This window comes from Bubalus kerabau, chromosome 22 (assembly GCF_029407905.1).
Source record: "Bubalus kerabau isolate K-KA32 ecotype Philippines breed swamp buffalo chromosome 22, PCC_UOA_SB_1v2, whole genome shotgun sequence".
Classification (NCBI taxonomy): Eukaryota; Metazoa; Chordata; class Mammalia; order Artiodactyla; family Bovidae; genus Bubalus; species Bubalus kerabau.
The window spans coordinates 21595016-21613256 of record NC_073645.1 but is presented as its reverse complement, the minus strand read 5'-3'; the positions used below and the strand labels follow the sequence as shown (position 1 = coordinate 21613256).

Genomic DNA, 18241 nt, shown 5'->3' with positions numbered 1-18241 from the left:
ATTGGTTGGGGGTGGTTTGTTCAAAACATCTTAAGATTGAACTTGGTGACATGTCCACATCGATCTTGGGCACTTCAAACCCTAACATAGAGCTGGTTTTATTTCTTTTTTTCCTTAAAAAATATACACCTTATTGGATTTTTTCCTTTCAAACTGCAGAAGCAATTCTTGTTGCAATAAGCCAAACAATACAGACATTCCCCAAAAAAGGCAGCCAGTGTGAATAGCTCAGGGTGTGGCCTTCCCGGCTTTTCCCAAAACTCAAGAACAAGTTTGCACAAATATATATTCAGGAATATCATTTGTTTTCCTTTTAAACAATAAAAACAGGATCATAGACCATTACTTGGCAAATTGCTTTTTCATTTAAGAATATGTCATGGGCATTCCTCCAAGTCAATATTATGGATCTACACAGTCTTTTTAGCAGCTGCAGACTAGGCTGTCATATGGATGCACTGTAATCCATTCAGCATCCCTGTTGATGGACAGACAGGCAGGTGCTCACATTTGTTTCCTACATCAATTAAACCAAAGGAGGCCTCCTTGTACCTGTGCCTGGAACCCATTTCTCTAGGTCCTTAGAACGGGAACACACCCAGTATTGTGACCAGCATACGTGCAATCAGGGTAAGGCGGGGGGCTGTCAGGGAATCTGTGACTTAATCAAAATGTTGTTGGCAGAGGTGCGTTTAGGAGTAGAATTCAGTCACCGAAGGGAAGGGAAAGCTCCGCGTGGTGGCCTGTGTTCCTCAACTCAGGGACCCATTCCGTGGGCACTAAGTGACTCTGTCTTGCTCCTCGCTTGCCTCACCAGCAGTGCGGCCACCCACCACGTCGGTTTACAGAACCATGAGCCCACATCTGGGCTCCAGGAAGCATCAGAAATATCAGAATCGCCCTTCCCCAGGCTCCTTGTGGCATCACCATCGCAGCTTCTCTAGGGCCCCCCCCCCCCGCCTGCTTCCAAGGCCTCCCCCATCCTCTGCGTGGGCCTGGGGCTTTGATTCTTCCACTTAGTGAAGGTCAATGTCCTCCCCAGGGGGCCGGGGCGTCAGCGTGGGCCCCATCCTCAGCAGCAGTGCCTCGGATATCTTCTGCGACAATGAGAACGGGCCCAACTTCCTCTTCCACAACCGGGGTGACGGCACTTTCGTGGATGCTGCGGCCAGCGCTGGTGAGTGCAGTCTCTGCCCTGTGCCCCCCACCCCCACCCCACAGGGGACTCTGGGCTGCCCTGCTCCCTCCGGGCCCCACAGGCCCCAGGGAGAGAGGGACAAGTCAACGTCTGCACAGCTAATGGTGCGTGTCACCTCTAATCCCCCATCCATCTTAAACATTCAGTTCAATCCAGTGACCATTAATTGAGCCCCTGCTAAGTGCCAGGCTGGTGCTAAGAGCTGGGGACCCTGACTTGAATAAGATCACCCTACCCTACTCTCACCCCCCATAAACAAGGCACTGATGATCTAGAGGGGGAAACAGACAAATAAATGAATAGCTATAATAAGAAGCAGAGTAAAATCCACCCAAAATAGTATTCCAGGCTTCCAGCTCTGCTCCCCTTCCTCCTGTTGTGCTCATCTGTCCTCTGCCTCAGGGCCTTTGCACCTGCCAGTTCTCTCTACGTGAAATGCCCTCTCCCCCTTCTCTACCTGCAGAACTTCTATTGGTCCCTCAATATTCATTCAGATATTGTCTGTGAAGCCTTTCCAGCCTCCCTATGTGCTGCCTGGCTGAGACTGTAACCCCCCTCCTCTGTGTTCCCACTGCCCTTGCGGGTACCACTCACTCAGGCTCCTACACCACTAAGACCATCTGTCTGTGTCTGCAAGGACTGGGACACATAATAAAAGTTTGTGGACATAATCAGCCTGCCCTTCAACTACTTCTCCCCACCTGGTACCTCCCCCCACTCACCTTGCTCAGGAACAGGAGGTTGAATTTCTCCTCCTCTCAGCAGTGGAGCGACAAGCTCCAGTCTCCAGAAGAGGTGAGCGGGGATGCAGACACATAGATCAAAGGTCCTACAAGCTCCAGCTCGTGCTGACAGCTAACATCCAATCCCTGAGCAGGTACCAATCCATTCTCTGTGACTTAACTGCCCTTCCAGCACTCTGCTCCAGAGTTCCTATCTTGAACACCCTGCCAGCGCATCCTTGCAGCCGATCAGCTCCCCTTATCTCCTTCTCCGGGCAAAGCTAAAGGTGGAGGCAGCTCCCCAGCCTGTCTTCCCACCCAGCTCACCTGCTGTACACTCCGGCAGGAAATTTTCTCATTGCTGAGAAATCATAAAATGAAGGGGAGGTGGTGGTGGAGAAAACCGAGAGCACTTGATAAGGTGTTAAAGAGATGGAAGCAGAGGTGAACGAACAAGTTGGAGTGGGGGAAGGTATCAGGCGGGAAGAGAGAAGAAAGGTGCTAGGCCCGTAATTGAAAGTCAGAGTGATTGCAGGGGTTTAACAAGACATGTCAAGAGGGCATTCATCACCCAAACAGATGCTGCTGTGAAGTGCAGCCTGGCACCGATTATTCCCATGAAAAGGAACCAACTCCTTGTCAAGGTGCCTTGTAGATAGGAGAGAAATGGGCCAACACAGAAGGCCACCAACATTAGGGCTGGGGCGTTTTGTGGAGAATTAATGGGGTATTAATCCTAGAGGTTGGGGGTTGCCCCCATTCTTTTGAAAGCCCTCTTTCTCAAACCTGGGTCTCCCTGCCTCTTCTGCCCGACCCGCATCCATTCTCCAAATCCTTCCCTCCCCCAAGAGGATGATCAGCCTCTGAGGCTCCCAAGGCGGATCCCACCTTGCCTTCTCCTGGCCCCCATCTCAGGATCGCCATGTTCACAGCTGGCAAGAGCTACCTGTGTCCTGGGTCCATGATCCCCACCCCCCATCACACTGTCATTTCACCTGCCAATGGCATTTTTCCTCCAAAAGACTCAGCGTGGGTGTTTAGATCTGGCCTCCACTGCCTCTCAGCTGTGCCCTCGGCCTGAGGGATCGTGTCTGCCAGGGGCAGCCAGGAGGTCAGGCCACCCCTCTGGGCAAAGCCAGCCTCTGTCCTCCCCGAGGATCAGCTCAGTCCCACTGGCCCCTGGCAGATGCAGGCACAATGCAAACAGGTGACCCTGGACACACAAGCTCCCCCCACAGATCTCACAAGGCAAACTGTGGTTTTCTCAGTCACGGAGCAGTTATTTCCTCTGCTGTCACCAAAGCCCCCGGGTGCCTTCTGTCAAAGTATTTATGTCTCTTCATTCAGTAAGTATTTACAGAAAACTGCCAGGTCACCACAGACACTGAGATAGATCCTGTGGGAACACAGATGAGCAAGAAGACAGACCCTGACCTCATGGAGCAGACGGTCTAGTAGAAAAACTGGACCCTGCCATGGAACATGATTGCACCCGTGATCCGCACAACGGAGGAGAATGAGAGGCTTTTGGGATGAATAGCAGGGTCGCTGGGAGGGGCTGTTTTTACGGGAGTGATCAGGGAAGGCTTCCCTGAGGAGGTGACATTATAGCTGACAGCAGAAGAGAAACAAGGAGCCAGGTAACCATGAGCTGGGGAAAGAGCATTCTAGAAGAGACCAGCTTAGGCAAAGGCCCAGAAGCTGAAAAGAGCTTGGTTCGTTTGTGGAATGGTGCATGTGAGGAAGGCGAGATAAAGACAGATAAGGTGGGCAGGAATTTGAACTTGACTTAAGAGCACTGGGGAATCACTGAGATTTAAGCAAAAGAGTGCTGATCAACTCAATGTATCCCCATGTCAGGGGTGGCTGGGGAAGGCTTGAAGTCCTCCAGGATCTCCACAAGTCTCCTTCCCCCAAAGTCATGCTACCCCAAAACCAAGTTAAAAATAGTACTTTCTGGGCAAAGGCATCCTGAAAACAAGTCTCTGGTTCTCTCTGCAACCAGACGGCTTCCCCCCTTCTACCCCTGTGGAGGAATCAGGACACAGTGAGGTTCATCCTTCCTGGTTGCTCTCCAGGCTCCCCTGCCACCCTCAACCCCTGACAAGGCAAGTGTCTGTGGAGCCTGCAGGGCTGCCCTGAGGCCTCCTGCCCTTCCTCCTAGGTGTGGACGACCCCCACCAGCACGGGCGCGGAGTCGCCCTGGCGGACTTCAACCGTGATGGCAAAGTGGACATCGTCTATGGCAACTGGAACGGCCCCCACCGCCTCTACCTGCAGATGAGCGCCCACGGGAAGGTCCGCTTTCGGGTAAGAAGGGGCCTCTCTCCCACTTCCCCACCCTCTATCCGCCTGTGACTCCCACCAGGGTGAGCAGACTCTGCAGAGCCTGGGGGCAGGGTGGCCACAGCGAAGGTGACATCCAGCCAGCCCGGGCTGCTGTGCTGTCCGTAGTGTCCAGAGCATGGTCATTAGCAGAGGAGAGAGAGCAGCCCCCAAGGTGGGAGTCAGGGCAAAGGCCCCGTGAGAGGGGTTTCATTGTCTGAACTGGGAGCGCTTCTCCCATAGCCCGGGCCTGAGCATTTCAAATTGAGGCTCAGGCCAAGGGTACAGTGGGAGTGGGGGTCGGGGTAGGTTGAGGTCACAGAGCTCCCAACAGCTGCCCCCTCTGGCCAAACAGCACGTGGTGGGCAAGGTGACATCAGACCCCTCTCTGTGCCCCCTCCCTGAGCTATCAATGGTCTGTGATGCCAAGAATTCTTCAGAAAGACTGTTCGGTGGCAGAAAGGGAGGTGCCACCAGGCTAATGAGCTTGAGACTGGGCCTTTCTCTGAGAAGGTGATGCAGGGCATGGGACAGTTAGAGATGCTTTCCAGGAGTCAGGATGGCTCTGGAGGTATGTAGTCTTGCCAAAAGCCCCCAAGGGAGCAAGAAACTTGATGATCCCAGAGAAGTCTCCAGGGACCTTCTCTCTGAGGGACCACCACAAGCCCCCTCTCTGAAGGTAGCCACCTCAGCGTGCTCGGGCCCAGCCACTCTCTCCCTGCAGAGGCGTGAGACCCAGGCTGTCCAGGTGGGGAGGAGGCACACCCTGAACTCGGGACAGCTGATCCTAGGATCCTGGGTGATCTTCATCTCTGTTCAGCTTTTTATTCCAATCCAGGTTCGCAATCAGGGGTGATTTTGTCCCCACCCCAGGACATCTGACGATGTCCAGGGACATGATCAGCTGTCACAGGTGGGATCGAGTGCTGCGGGCATCTCATGTGCAGAGGACTGGGTGCTGCTAAACGTCCTACGAGGCACCGGCGAGTCTGCAACAAAGGGTGATCCAGCCCCAAATGTCAACCAACCCTCTCAGCAGCCCAGCCTAGGGCTCACAGGAGCGATAATAATAACAGAGGCCCCATTTATCAAGTGCCTTCCATGTGCCAGGAGCTGTGCCAAGCATCTTACATACATTATCTTAGAAGCCCGGGCATCCAGCTGGGGCAACCCCAAAGGGCCTATGTAGGTTTCCATTTTTACAGAATCAATAGAATAACGACTTCAAGGTCCTGAGGTCTCTTTGTTACCAGTTCTCGTGGCCCTGTTCAGCCCACCTTTGACAGCTGGCCAGGCTCTCAATCAGCCTTGTGATTGCATTGATGGGGACAGCCTCCCTCCCTGGGCAACCCAGAGCAGGCAGCTCATTCCTGCCACCAGGGAAGAGGGCCTGAAGCAGGAAGCCTGGGGCCAAGGGGCAGGGAGCCACCCCCAGAAGCCCCCATGTGTCCTTCCCAGTTCTCCCCACATGGGCCCTGGAATTTAGACAGGTTTCTAAGTCTTTAAGGGACAAACCCACCTGGAATGGATAGTCTGCTCAGAAAAAAAAAAAAAGGTCTCCCTATACAGCTCTTCTTCTATTTAAAAGTCAAGCCCCTTACACTGGACCCTTTGCCAGGCCCACCAAGGCCCTGTCTGCACTTGGAGGTCCCTGCTGGGCTGTCCTGGGTCTGGGGTCTCCTCATGAGTCCTGGGCAGAGGTATCTGATACTGCAAGTCCCAAAGTGGATGTCTCAAGAAAAAAAAAAAAAAATCAAGAGCCCAAGAAAAAAGATAATAGAGGCAGCAATACCCAGCTGAAGGCCACCTCTGCCACTTTCCATGAGGCTGACAGCTGGAGCAAGGCCAAGACAGACCCCTCAGAATTCATCTTGAGCCCACTCTGCCAAGCTCTTTACATGCAGTCCTCACAGCCTGAGCAGCTGTTACTTATCCCCGTGTTACTAAGGAGGAAGGTGAGATCTGAGGGGTTGAGTAGCTTGCCTGAGATCACAGCGAGTCAGCAGCGAGGCCTGGATTCAATACACAGGATTTCCCAGGTTCCACCCAGCCTGTGCCTCTGGCTGTGGAGGAGGAAGGGCACACACTAGAAAGGGCCTCTAGCATCTGGTGTCGGAGCCAGGCGGTGGCCCAGCTCATCAGCTACAACAATGGGCAATTTCCTTCCTCTCCCGGACTCAGTTACCTTGCCTGTGAAATGGGAACGCTCATGTCAGCCCTGCCTCGAGTGACTGATGGAAAGGCCACGTGTGGTCCCGACCAGGGAACAGCAAGGCGCTTCCCTGGTGTGAATTTGGACTGTTCTTCCTACCTCCTTGTTCTCCTGCAAGCAGCCTGGGGTTCATGTGGTCCTAAACACAGCACCCTGGGGCCCTCATGGGAAAGATGAGAGAGGATGTGCTAGCGTGGGTTTTTATCTTTGCACACAAACAGGCACGCACACACACGCACACACAGGGGTGGTGGGAGTCGGCCTCTGGCCCACTCTGTCCACTGACCTGCAGCCCTCTCTCCCCCAGGACATCGCCTCACCCAAGTTCTCCATGCCCTCCCCTGTCCGCACAGTCATCGCCGCCGACTTTGACAATGACCAGGAGCTGGAGGTCTTCTTCAACAACTTCGCCCACCGCAGCTCCTCAGCCAACCGCCTCTTCCGGTAGATGCTTCATCCCGGCTCGTGGCTACTCAGCCTTCGCAGTGGGGTCAGGGAGGAAGGTTTAGGGCTCAGAAGAGGAGCTCCAAGGGGAGGGAGGAGGCAGGGCCCCTGATGAAGGAGCAGAGAAGGGGGGAGGACAGGAATTGATTGAAAAGTTGAGAGAATGGCAGGAAGCTGGCCTCCTGCTGTTAGCAGAGGGTGGAAATGGGTGGGGGAGAGGGGGAACCTGGGCAAAGTGTACACAGAAGCCAGGTTCCACTCTACCATCCAAAGGAGTCCCAGAGCCAAATCTATTTGGGTGCACCTGGATGAAGCCAAGACAGGTGTATTGACTACAGAACTTCTCATAACCTTAACATGACCGTGAGTATCTTATGCTCTGAGAGGTGGATGGAGTATTTTGAATAGATTTGACCACAGGGCACTGCTTTCAGAGATTCTGCTTTTGGGATTGGTGCTCTGCAAAATATCCTTTGGGAAATGTTGGATGAGACAATTAGTGGTGGGCAAGAGTGAAAGCATCTGAGCATTGCATGTAAGAAGAAGGGGTTAGATTTTCCAAGGCAGCACTTCTCTAATCGGGGTCCAGAGACCACTGGTGTCAGAATCACCTGGAGTGCTTCTTTAAAATACAGCATCCCTAGGCCCAGCCCAGATCTCCCGGATCTGAATCTCCAGGGTTGAGGCCCAGACATCTGTCTTTTTTAACACATATGCTAGGCATGAGGTGATTCTTAGCACATTGAGGTTGGAGAGCTGCTGTTGGGGGACAAACCTCAGGACCCATGTGGCCAGAGATGGTCCTGTTCCTGGCCTGAAACATGCTAATGGGCCTCAGGACCAGGTGGGGAGAGGAGGGTGGCCCAGGGCCTTGGATGCAGGAAATGGGCCACATCATCTGCTCGGTTCCCCAAGACCCCACCCCCTCCCCCAGGAGGGCCCCCAACTATTAATAAAAGGCAAGGGCTGTGACTAAGTGTGTTTTAAAATATAATTATTAACAAAGCATCAATCCCGACCAGCTGTAATCACCCCCCGAAGGCCCCAGATTTACTAATTAGGTGCCTCGCAAAAAGCTTATTCACAACTTCCAGATTAATTGTGGAAGATCAATTGCTCATTAAAAGAGACACTGCTTTCCTTCTCTGGCTAATAAAGTGTCCCTCACCAGGTCCCCTGAGCACCAGAGAGTCTCTGTATCCCGAGAACCCAGGCATCTCCCCTGCCTGCATGGCCTCCATCAAATCCCCATCCTCCCTCTGGCCATCCCAAGGGCAGGCTGGCCCGGGCTGTCCACAGACGTGGTCACCACATGGTCACCCCATGGGTCAGTGTGTCTACCCCCACGCAGCAGCAGGAAAGCCATTTCCCAGATACGTGGTTGTGCCCTGAGTCCCTGTGGCAGTTGGCTGGGGCCACTACTCAGCTGGCAGCTCTGGAAGTTGAGCCCCCACCTACCCCACACCAAGCGGGCTTGTCACCTGTTGCTGAAATGAAGGTGGTGGGGTCCTTGTAGGAGTCACTGGAGATGCAAAACCTCGCTGTGCTTGAGTCCACAAATCCTTCAGTGATGCCTGGGAAACCGGGGAACTGATCACCCACACCAGGTGCTAAACAAGCATGCAGGGACCCTGTTACTAATGGCAGGACCACGGGCAGGAGCGAGGACTCTGCCCAGCCGGGCGGGATGTGTGTAGCGGCACCACTGACAGCCTAACGCGCTGCTCTGTTCCCATGGCTCCACCCCTGCACGTTCCCGCTCCTTAGCTGCCTTTCTGCGCCCAGTTCCACAGAGCAGGCTGTTGAAAATGCAATTCTGGCCACACCCCTCTTCTACGTAAACCCCTTAGAAGCCCCCACCGCCACCACCTTCTCGTTGGCACATCCCGCAGGCTGGCTTTGTCCCCAGCCTTGTCACTCTCCATTTCCCGATTTACACCTTAGGGCCAGACACCCTGAGCTTCCTTCAGTTCTGGGCCGGGCCGGGCCTGGACTCTCAGGCTGCCCACACCCTCTGCCCCTCTTTCTCTTCTGAGTGACATGGACATCGTTCTGGTTTCAGCTTTGTTGACCCTTCCTCTGAGAAGCCTGCCCTGGTTGCCCAAATCTGGGTGAGTTTGCCCAGCTCTGCACTGGAACTTCTGGGCTTTCTCCCCCAGAAACCCTTAACTGCCTTGTCACCTGAACCCCAGGGTGTCTCTGCCCAGTGGTGACAGAGGTTACAGGACATGAATGGCCAAAGGGACCGTGGGTGCTAGCCAGCTGAGGCATATACACCTGCAGCAGGCCGGCACACCCCCCAAGTGCCCTGCCAGGCATGCCGCTCCCTGGCCAGGCTGCACAGGAGGGTGTGCTCGTGCAGTTGCCGCGTGTGGACAGAGGACACATCCCAGGGTACGTGCTCTAGCCTACACCCACCCTGCAGTTCTGCCAGCCCCCTCTGCCGTCCAGCCCCCAGAAGCTCCAGCTCAGGGAACCCTGGCCTGCTCCTAAAAGAAAGCACTGGCCACAGTACAGCCCTCTGGTGACCCTGTGATTTGAGCAACAAGCCCCACCTGCAATGTGTGGGGAGAGTGATAAAGATCCCTCCTGGTTCTTCCGAGCCTGACCCCAAAACTGCTCCACACAGCCAGGGTAGAGCCCCCAAGGCTGCAAGACCCTAACTAGGGAGAAAAATTGGAGAGGAAGCTTAAGGCCATCATCAACATTCAGCTCAAAGTGCAAGAAGAGCAGCACTTCACAGTGGACTAGTCTACAGCAAATGTTACCACGATTCAGAGTGCAAAATAGAACCCCAGCAACCCAAAGGGACCCCTCCCTCCCTTTTGCCTCCGAAATTCCTCCCTGCAGGCCAGACATGCACTTGGAGCTTCCTGAGAAGCAGGCATCATTAGATGCTGCAGGAGATTCAAAGGAGAAGAATACGTGGTCCCAGCCTGCAAAGAACTCAGTCTAACTGAGGAGATGCATTCATGCAGAGCTTCAACCCGAGGCAGAAAGTGATAAAGGCCAGGAAAGTGACAGAGGCAGAGCAGGAAGGCACCGCTTCTAGCTGGACGATCAGGGAGGGTGTGGAGGAGGTGGCATTGAATTGGGGTGGGACCCTACGTAGCATCCAGAACTCGAAAACCCAGGGCCACATGAAGGAAAGTGAAGGTCAGCTGAAGGTAGCTGCGTCCCTGCCCCTTCTCCATCCATCACCTGCCCTTCCCCAGGCTGTCTATAATTCATCCATTAGAGAAGGAAAAATCAATATTTACCAACATAAATTAAAACCAGAGAAAGGCACAGCCAGGGTGTAGACAGGGTCTGTGAGCAGAGTGGCTCTGTCGGTGTGCAGGTGGCAGGGTCTCAGGGTGCTCAGAGCATGGAGGATGGAGTTAGTGGACTCCCAGGTCCAGAGGCCCCACTGAGGCTTTGCCACGTGTGGCCATCCGTGAACTGCCTGTCTCCCCTCCTGCAGCATCATCCGCAGGGAGCACGGCGACCCCCTCATCGAGGAGCTCAACCCTGGCGATGCCTTGGAGCCTGAGGGCCGGGGCACAGGTGAGGACACCTGAGGGCTCCAGCCTGCTCTCCCCCAGCTCAGTGCTGCCCTTAGCAGGGATGCTGCAGCAAGCCCCATAGCCCGGCTTGTCCTGTTCCCACACACCCTGAAGGCTGAGTACCCCGGGCTGGGAGCCGGGAGGGGCCTGGGAGTACCAGGCGGGAAGCAGAGGAGAGAAAGGTCCATTCTCCCAGCCCCAGGGCTGTGGGGTCACAGGCGTGGGGAGCCATGGGCACTAGTGTTTCTGCTGATGCTGTGCCTGGAGGGGAGGGAAAGGAGGGGCTGGGGGTCCTGCAGTCTGACCCCTCCTGGCATTCAGGCTGGTGGCAGAGAAAGAGCACTGGATCAGGAGGCCTAAGACCCAGCCCTGCCATTGCCATTGTCTTGGAGAAGGTGTTCCATCTTCTGGGTCTTGTTCTCCACACCCATGAAATGGGGATAACTGCATGTGCCTTCTTCGTGTCTCTGGGTTGTAGTGAGGACAAAAAGGAGACTAGTGTGTGCAAACATGTGATAGATTGATAAAAACTGTGCACATGTCTATATTATGTATAACAGACCAGACAGAAGCCCTCATCGTCCAAGTTGTTTGCACCCACACTCTCCTTGCAAAAGTCCAGGGAAAGGAAAGGGACCCCTGCACGAGCAGCTGTTAGGAGAGCAGCTTCATGGTCCAGCCTTCATGCCCCAGTGCTGTGCTCTTTCCTTCACGCTCAGGGCGTGGGCTGGCCCAGGTTAGGAGCCCTTCTCCTGCTGGGCTCCTGGCCGATGGCCAGACTGAAATCTATGCTGTTGCAGGAGGCGTGGTGACCGACTTTGATGGAGACGGGATGCTGGACCTCATCTTGTCCCACGGAGAGTCCATGGCTCAGCCGCTGTCCGTCTTCCGGGGGAATCAGGTGTGCCTGGACCTTGAGACCCACAGAGCCCTGCCTGGCATGCTCCCCTGGGCCTGGGATGAATGAGAACAGAGGAGCCCGGGGTGCTTGTTTGACCAGAGTGGCAGGAAATGGACATCTCAGGGATGAAACAGATGAGTTCCCAGACACTCAGTAAGCCCCTGAGAAGGGCTGCTTCTCAGAGAAGTCTTCTACCCCTCTCCTTCCTCTGGCACGTCTCCAAAAACTGTTTTCCCTGAGCCTATTTTCAGGAAGATCCCCCTGGAGAAGGAAACCTCACCCCACTCCAGTATCCTCACCTGGGAAATCCCATGGACAGAGGAGCCTGGCAGGCTACAGTCCACAGAGTCGCAAAGAGACACACACGATTTAGTGACTAAACAATAAGACACAAAATTGGCTTTCCCTGCTCTTGCCAGAGCTGCTCCCGGCAAACTTTAATCAGTCGGTCTGCCTCATTCACCCTCCCTGCCTGGCTCCCTCCTCCTCTCTTTCCTCTGCCCCTTCTCTTCTCCCCCTCTTCCTCCTCTCTGATCCTTCCATCCACCCGGCTGATGCCCAGACCTGTGTTCATCCCCTGCTACAGGGCTTCAGCAACAACTGGCTGAGGGTGGTGCCACGAACCCGGTTTGGGGCCTTCGCCAGGGGTGCCAAGGTCGTGCTCTACACCAAGAAGAGCGGGGCACACCTGAGGATCATCGACGGGGGCTCAGGCTACCTGTGCGAGATGGAGCCCGTGGCTCACTTTGGCTTGGGTGAGTCAGGGCTCAGAGGTAGGGGGGTTTGGGGAGTGCCATGGGCTCTTGTCAGGGCAGTGGGATGCAGGGCTCTGCAGAGCCCGCTGAAATGCAGGGCTCACAGCCTGAGCATCTTTCAGGTACCACCAGCTACTGGAGGCAACCCTGCTTTGAGATGAATCTGAACTCAGAAGGGAGGTTCTTTATGCCCCACTTCTTGCTGGGGTCCCCATCACAGTGCCTCTGACGAAGAAGTTCACCTTGGGGTCAGAGTATTTAATTCTCCATTTGTTCAAGGCTATGGCCTTGTTCTTCAAACAATGGTTACACCAAACCTGTCCACACCAGCTGCTTCTCCAGATGCCTGGGTGTTGGTTCAGTAATTAAAGTGTCTCAGCAAACCCTGGGTGCCTTCTCTTAGCTAGAAGGCTCAGGAGAAGCATGGCGGTGATGCCATCCCCAAGAAGGTAAAAATAGGTTCTTGACTGGGAGAGGGGGATTGAAAAAACTTCTACTCTTTTATGTATGTATAAATATGTATGTATGGGATCCCCAGTTGGCTCAGTGGTAAGGAATCTGCCTGCCAGTGCAAGAGACGCAGAAGACATGGGTTCAGTCCCTGAGTCAGGAAGATCCCCTGAAGAAGGAAATGGCAACCCACTCCAGTATTCTTGCCTGGAGAATCCCATGGACAGAAGAGCCTGGCGGGCTACAGTCCATGAGGTCCCAAAGAGTCAGACACAACTGAGCGACTGAGTACTTACACATTATGTATGTATAAATATGTATAGTGTATCTGTGTGTATACACATATTAACATCAACAGATACGCAGTATACCTGTGGTATTAATAAAATATCACTATACATCTATTAGTATAGCTAAAGTAACAAAAGTTACAAAGCCAAATGCTGTCAAGGATGTGGAGAAGCTGAATCTCTTGTTCATTGCTGGTACATCTACTCTGGAAAATAGTTTGGCAGTTTCTTTTAAGACAAAAAAAACCTCTGTACTGTACAACTACTATGAAAGTCACTCAGTCTGTAAGACCCAGCAATTGCACTGCTGGGCATTTATCCCAGGTAAATGAAAACTTATGTCCACATAAAAATCTACGCATGATTGTTCATAGTAACTTTGTCTCTAATAGCCCAAACTGGAAACAGCCTCAATGTTCATCAGTGGGTTAACGGGTCAACAAGCTGCCATCCATTCACACCATGGAATATTGAAACGTGAAAGTCACTCAATAATGTCCCCATGGACTTTACAGTCCATGGAATTCTCCAGGCCAGAATACTGGAGTAGGTAGCCACTCCCTTTTCCAGGGGATCTTCCCAACCCAGGGATCAAACCCAGGTCTCCCATATTGCAGGTGGATTCTTTACCAGCTAAGCCACTAGGGAAGCTTACTCATCAATAAAAAGGAATGAACCATTGATACATGCAGCAATTTGGATAGCTCTTATGTGTATTATGATGAGTGGCGGGGGTGGGGGGGTGAAGTCAGTCTCAGAAAGTCACATACTATTGATTCCATGTATATAATATTCTCAAAGTGACAAAATTATAGAGATGGAAAATAGATCAGTAGTTGCTGGGGGTTAGAAATGGTGAAAAGGGGAGGGGTGGGTATGACTTTAAAGGGAGAACCCCAGGGAGGTCTTCATGGTGATGGAGCAGTTCTGTGTTTTGATCATGGAGGGAGCTGCACAATTCAACAATAAAAAACAAAGAACTTATACACACACATCATGCCAATGTCAACTTCCTGGTTTTGATGTTGTATTATAGTTACATAAAGTATATGTAACATAAGGTATATGGGGGCAACTGGATGAAAGGCATACGGAACCACTTTGTACTATCTTTTACAACTTCGTGTGAATCAATAATTCTTTCAAAATAAAGCATGTTTAAAGAAATGCACTAAGGAAGGGAATTAGGGGGGAAAGTCATAAAAGGTCTTCTTGGGGAGGAAGCACAATAATGGAAAAAGTGTCGAGAAACACTACGGGGTGGGGGGTGGGGGCAACAGTGTCTTTACTAAAACACAACGATTAAGAAAACATTTAAGGAACTTCCCTTGGCAGTCCAGAGTTAAGAGTCCGTGCTTCCCCTGCAGGAGATGCAGGTTCAATCCCCGGCTGAGGAACTAAGATCCCACATGCCATGCGGCATGGACAAAAATGGAAAATAAAATAAGTATTAAAAAAAAAAGAAAGGAAACCATTTGAGTCAAATATACCTAGGTTCAAAATCAGATACCCTCCCCCTTATGTTAGCACCTCATGATATTAACATAAAAAGAATAGGCAATACGGTCTCAAATTAACAAACATATATGTGTATGTTAATATTATATATACATCATATGGGCATAGAAAAAAACTAAAAGAAAATGCAAAAAGTGTGAACAGTGGTTCTCCTTGAGTGGCTGGATCCGTATGGTAATTCTTTCTTGTTCTAGGTGTGGTGACATTTTACTCTTATTATTTCACATCATCCTTGTGATTACCCTTTGATGTGGGCATGATTTATCCCCATTTTACAAATGGGAAACCTGAGGATCGGAACCATTAAACATTCCCCAGTCACATAAATGGCAGAGCTGAGATTCAAATCCAGACCTAACTGGATTTATTTTCCTCCATACTTTGTCTTCAGTATTTTGGGCTTCCCTGGTGGCTCAGACGGTAAGGAATCTGCCTGCAATACAGGAGACAGATTCAGTTCCTGGGTCAGGAAGATCCCCTGGAGAAGGGAATGGCTACCCACTCCATATTGTTGCATGGAGAATTCCATGGACAGAGGAGCCTGGCAGGCTACAACCCATGGGGTTGTAAAGAGTTGGACACGACTGAGTGACTAACACTTCACTTTCATATTTTGTGTATGTGTGTATGTGTTTTCCAATTTTTATAGGCAACACATAATATTTATGTCATCTGAAAAAGAAGCATAAATATTTAGGGGACCCAGGGCCTGGTTATATGAGCATTTTCTCAGGCTATTTCACCCTGGGTGGGTCAATCCAGAGTTGGAAGTCTATCACTTTTAAGGCAGCCGTTTACTTTGCTGGCCCTGATGGTACAAGATGACTTTTATTTTATTGTTAAATATGTATCTATTTATTTATTTGGCTGCATCAGGTCTTAGTTGCTACATGCAGGCTCGTTCCCCAACCAGGGATCGAACCTGGTCTCCCTACACAGAACACAGAGTTTCAGCCACTGGACCACCAGGGAAGTCCTAGGTGACTTTTAAATACATAGTCCTCTCTTACAATATAGTAGTAGTCAACATTAATCAAGTGCTTAGTGTGTGCCTGACGCTGGTCTACATGCTTTACGAAGATACCTTATTCCAGTCTCAGCACAACAGGACAAACTAAGAATCATAACCCCATTTTACAGGTCCAGAAACTGAGACTGAGGTTAAGTCACACATCCAGAAGATAGGGAGGATTGGATTTCGACCCCATCTCCTTGAACACCCCAGTCTGGGGTCTTAACCACTATGACTTGACTGCCAGACTCCCATAGCTATTCTGTGTGCAGCCAGCCAGGGTCCTGCTCTGCCCCTTTCTCACTGGACATCCACGACCCCTCAATTACCAAATGACCCAAGTGAGCCCATCCACACCACGGTGACGGCCATGGTCTCACAGGTGGGATGTTTATCCAGATATCTGCCTTGGCTATCAACCCACACCCCATTGTACAGATAAAGAAACTAAGGCTCACAAAGCAAATCAATGTTGAGGCCAGGACTGGGGCTGGGTTCTCCTTCTCCTCTCCCCTTGAGCTGCCTCTGCTATTTTGAGGTATGTCTTATGGGTCTTATTGGGCCTCTTCTCTGGCCAATGTCAGTCCCTGCCAGAATGGACCTGCTTCTTCAGCTGGGAAGCCTTGGCAGGATCATCTGATGGTATCACAGGGTCCCAAGAGCCTCCATGACTCTTCCCAACTGTCTGCCTCCACAGCTCAGGGTTATGGAGGCTGCTCCTGCTTGGGACTCCCTGACAGCCTGGACTGCCAATCCTTGCTCTTCTGCATCACCATGGGGTTTGTTCTGGGTCTGAACTCTGGTTCAGACTGCTCCACAGGTTCCCTGCGGCCTCCCCTGCCAATGGATCCACTCCCAGAGAGGTGTAGAAGGAAGACTACACTTAGAGACCGGCCCCAGTGGGTCAGTCATGGCCTGGCAGTGAGACTCTCTAAGGCCGCTCAGCAGGCAGCAGGGCCAACAGCCGGGGACACAGCGAGGGGCAGGAGGCTCCACCCCTGCAGCTTCGAGAGCCCCACATCCAGAAGGATCTTCATGGATCCAGCACAGCACAGGCCTTCCTGACTGATGGAGGGACCAGCAGTGGGGCAGGAGGAGAGGGAACCAGTGGGAAAGCCAGATGGGAAGGAAGGATTGCGGAAAGAGAGAAGAGTAAGGAGACAGAAATGGGGCGCAGGGGAGACCAAGAGATGTGGCCAAGAGACAGATGAAACAAGGAAATGCTCCCTGCCCTCCAGGCTCGCTGTCCCATGAGAGAGACCGATGGACACAGGCGCTCTGGTCGCAAGCAGATTTGGGTGCTCCATCACACTGGCCCAGAGACTGTGAGAGGACTGAGACAGGAGAAACCCACTCTGCTCTGAGCAAGGAAGTGGGCCTTGAACTAGGTCTAGAAGGATGGTAGGAATTTGTAAGGCATGGATGAGGGCTGAAGGGGGGCATCCAGGGGCTGGCCTGGCTTGAACAAAGGCCAGAGGTGAGAGTGTTCATGATGTCCACAGGACAGGAAGGGTCTGGTGAGAGCAGAGTCTGAAAAGGGAGGCCAGGGCCAACGTGTCTGGAGCTCCCAGAGCCCCGAAGAGAGGGTGGGCAGAATGGAGGGGGTCGCGGAGCCAGGAAAGCCACAGCCAGGCTCAGCTTTCAGTGGGAGGGGCGTTGCTAGGGAGGGAGGACCAGGAGGAGCCCAGGAGCCTCTCCAGGGGCACAAGACTGGCACCTAGAGCCCTGCAGGGAGACCCGCGTTTGCAATTTTTTTAGAAAGCTTTAGTTTTGTTGTTTTTTTTTCTGACTGTAAGAATAATGCATATTGATTATAGGAAAATTAGAAAATATAACACCATAAAAAAAGAAAGTAAAAATAACCTACAATCTCACCACTACGTGTGGAATATTAAGCAAATAGGAAATGTTCTCTCTTCACCCTCCCCCAGGGTCCTGTGACCCATTTAGTTGCTGCTTACCGAGCACCTACTGTGTGCCAAACGCTAACTGAAGGACGATCCTTGCTATGGGTGACCTTACATTTTAGTGGAAGGAGGAGTCACATATGATACCTCATAAACATAACAACTAGGTAAATATGTAAAAGGTTAGAAGACGGTAAGTGCTATGAAAAAAGAAAATGCAGAACAGGGTAAAGGAATTAGGAACGCAGAAGGAAACAAGCCGGGAGCGGTTTCAGTAGGTAGTCTGGGGCAGCTTCTTCCCAATTCCACACTTTTCGATAAGATTTTATTGCATGTAAAATACACAGGAGCCCGTTTATAAATAAATATGCCTCGGAAGCTTTTTTAACGGAAATTATTAGACTCTCCCTATTATTCCCAAACTTGCTTTTTTCCCCCTCTCTCTTAACAGTAAGTATATCCTGGACATTATTCCAAGCCTGTGCATATCTCCTTTGTTTTCCTTTAGTGCTGCACAGTATTTTGTTGTGTGGCTGCATTCATAATTTATTTAGCAAGTCCCCTGCTGACGGACAGTAGGGCGGTCTCCAGTCCGAAGTAGTTTGTTTTGTGGTGTTTGCAGTGAGCAGGGGCAGGTCCAGAACAGGAATGCAGAAAGGGCTGTCCTGGTGTCAGTAGGACTAGGAAGAAGATGTGGGCCCCCCCCCACCCCGCGAGGCTGTGCAGGAGGGCAGAGGGCTGCAGGAAGCCTCCTCCACCACCCATAATGCTCCTGCTCATCTCCTCTGACCCTGTTCCTTCCTGCCTCGAAAACCACCCCTGCCTCCTCCGGATTTTGCAGCAAAGTGTGGTGATCAGCTTGTCCATGGACACGTGTGGGTGCACACGTGTGCCCCTCAGCAGCCAGCCCCCTCCCTGGGGCACTTCTCTCCCCCACACACCTGGCTAGCTCCTCTCAGCTC

General features: G+C 52.1%; 2 protein-coding genes across 2 annotated transcripts in view; one reads left to right on the top strand and one right to left on the bottom strand.

Annotated features, from left to right (window-relative positions):
- GOLGA7B (golgin A7 family member B) overlaps positions 1–18241 on the bottom strand; it is a 74674-nt gene that overhangs the window by 520 nt on the left and 55913 nt on the right. The window lies entirely within an intron of this gene.
- Positions 1–18241, top strand: part of CRTAC1 (cartilage acidic protein 1) — a 152747-nt gene that overhangs the window by 123694 nt on the left and 10812 nt on the right. Inside the window, exons 6-11 of the mRNA XM_055560312.1 lie at positions 1043–1177; positions 4085–4230; positions 6765–6901; positions 10365–10447; positions 11247–11347; positions 11934–12102. Of these exons, the coding sequence (XP_055416287.1) occupies positions 1043–1177; positions 4085–4230; positions 6765–6901; positions 10365–10447; positions 11247–11347; positions 11934–12102 (771 nt within the window). The remainder of the gene's footprint in view (positions 1–1042; positions 1178–4084; positions 4231–6764; positions 6902–10364; positions 10448–11246; positions 11348–11933; positions 12103–18241) is intronic.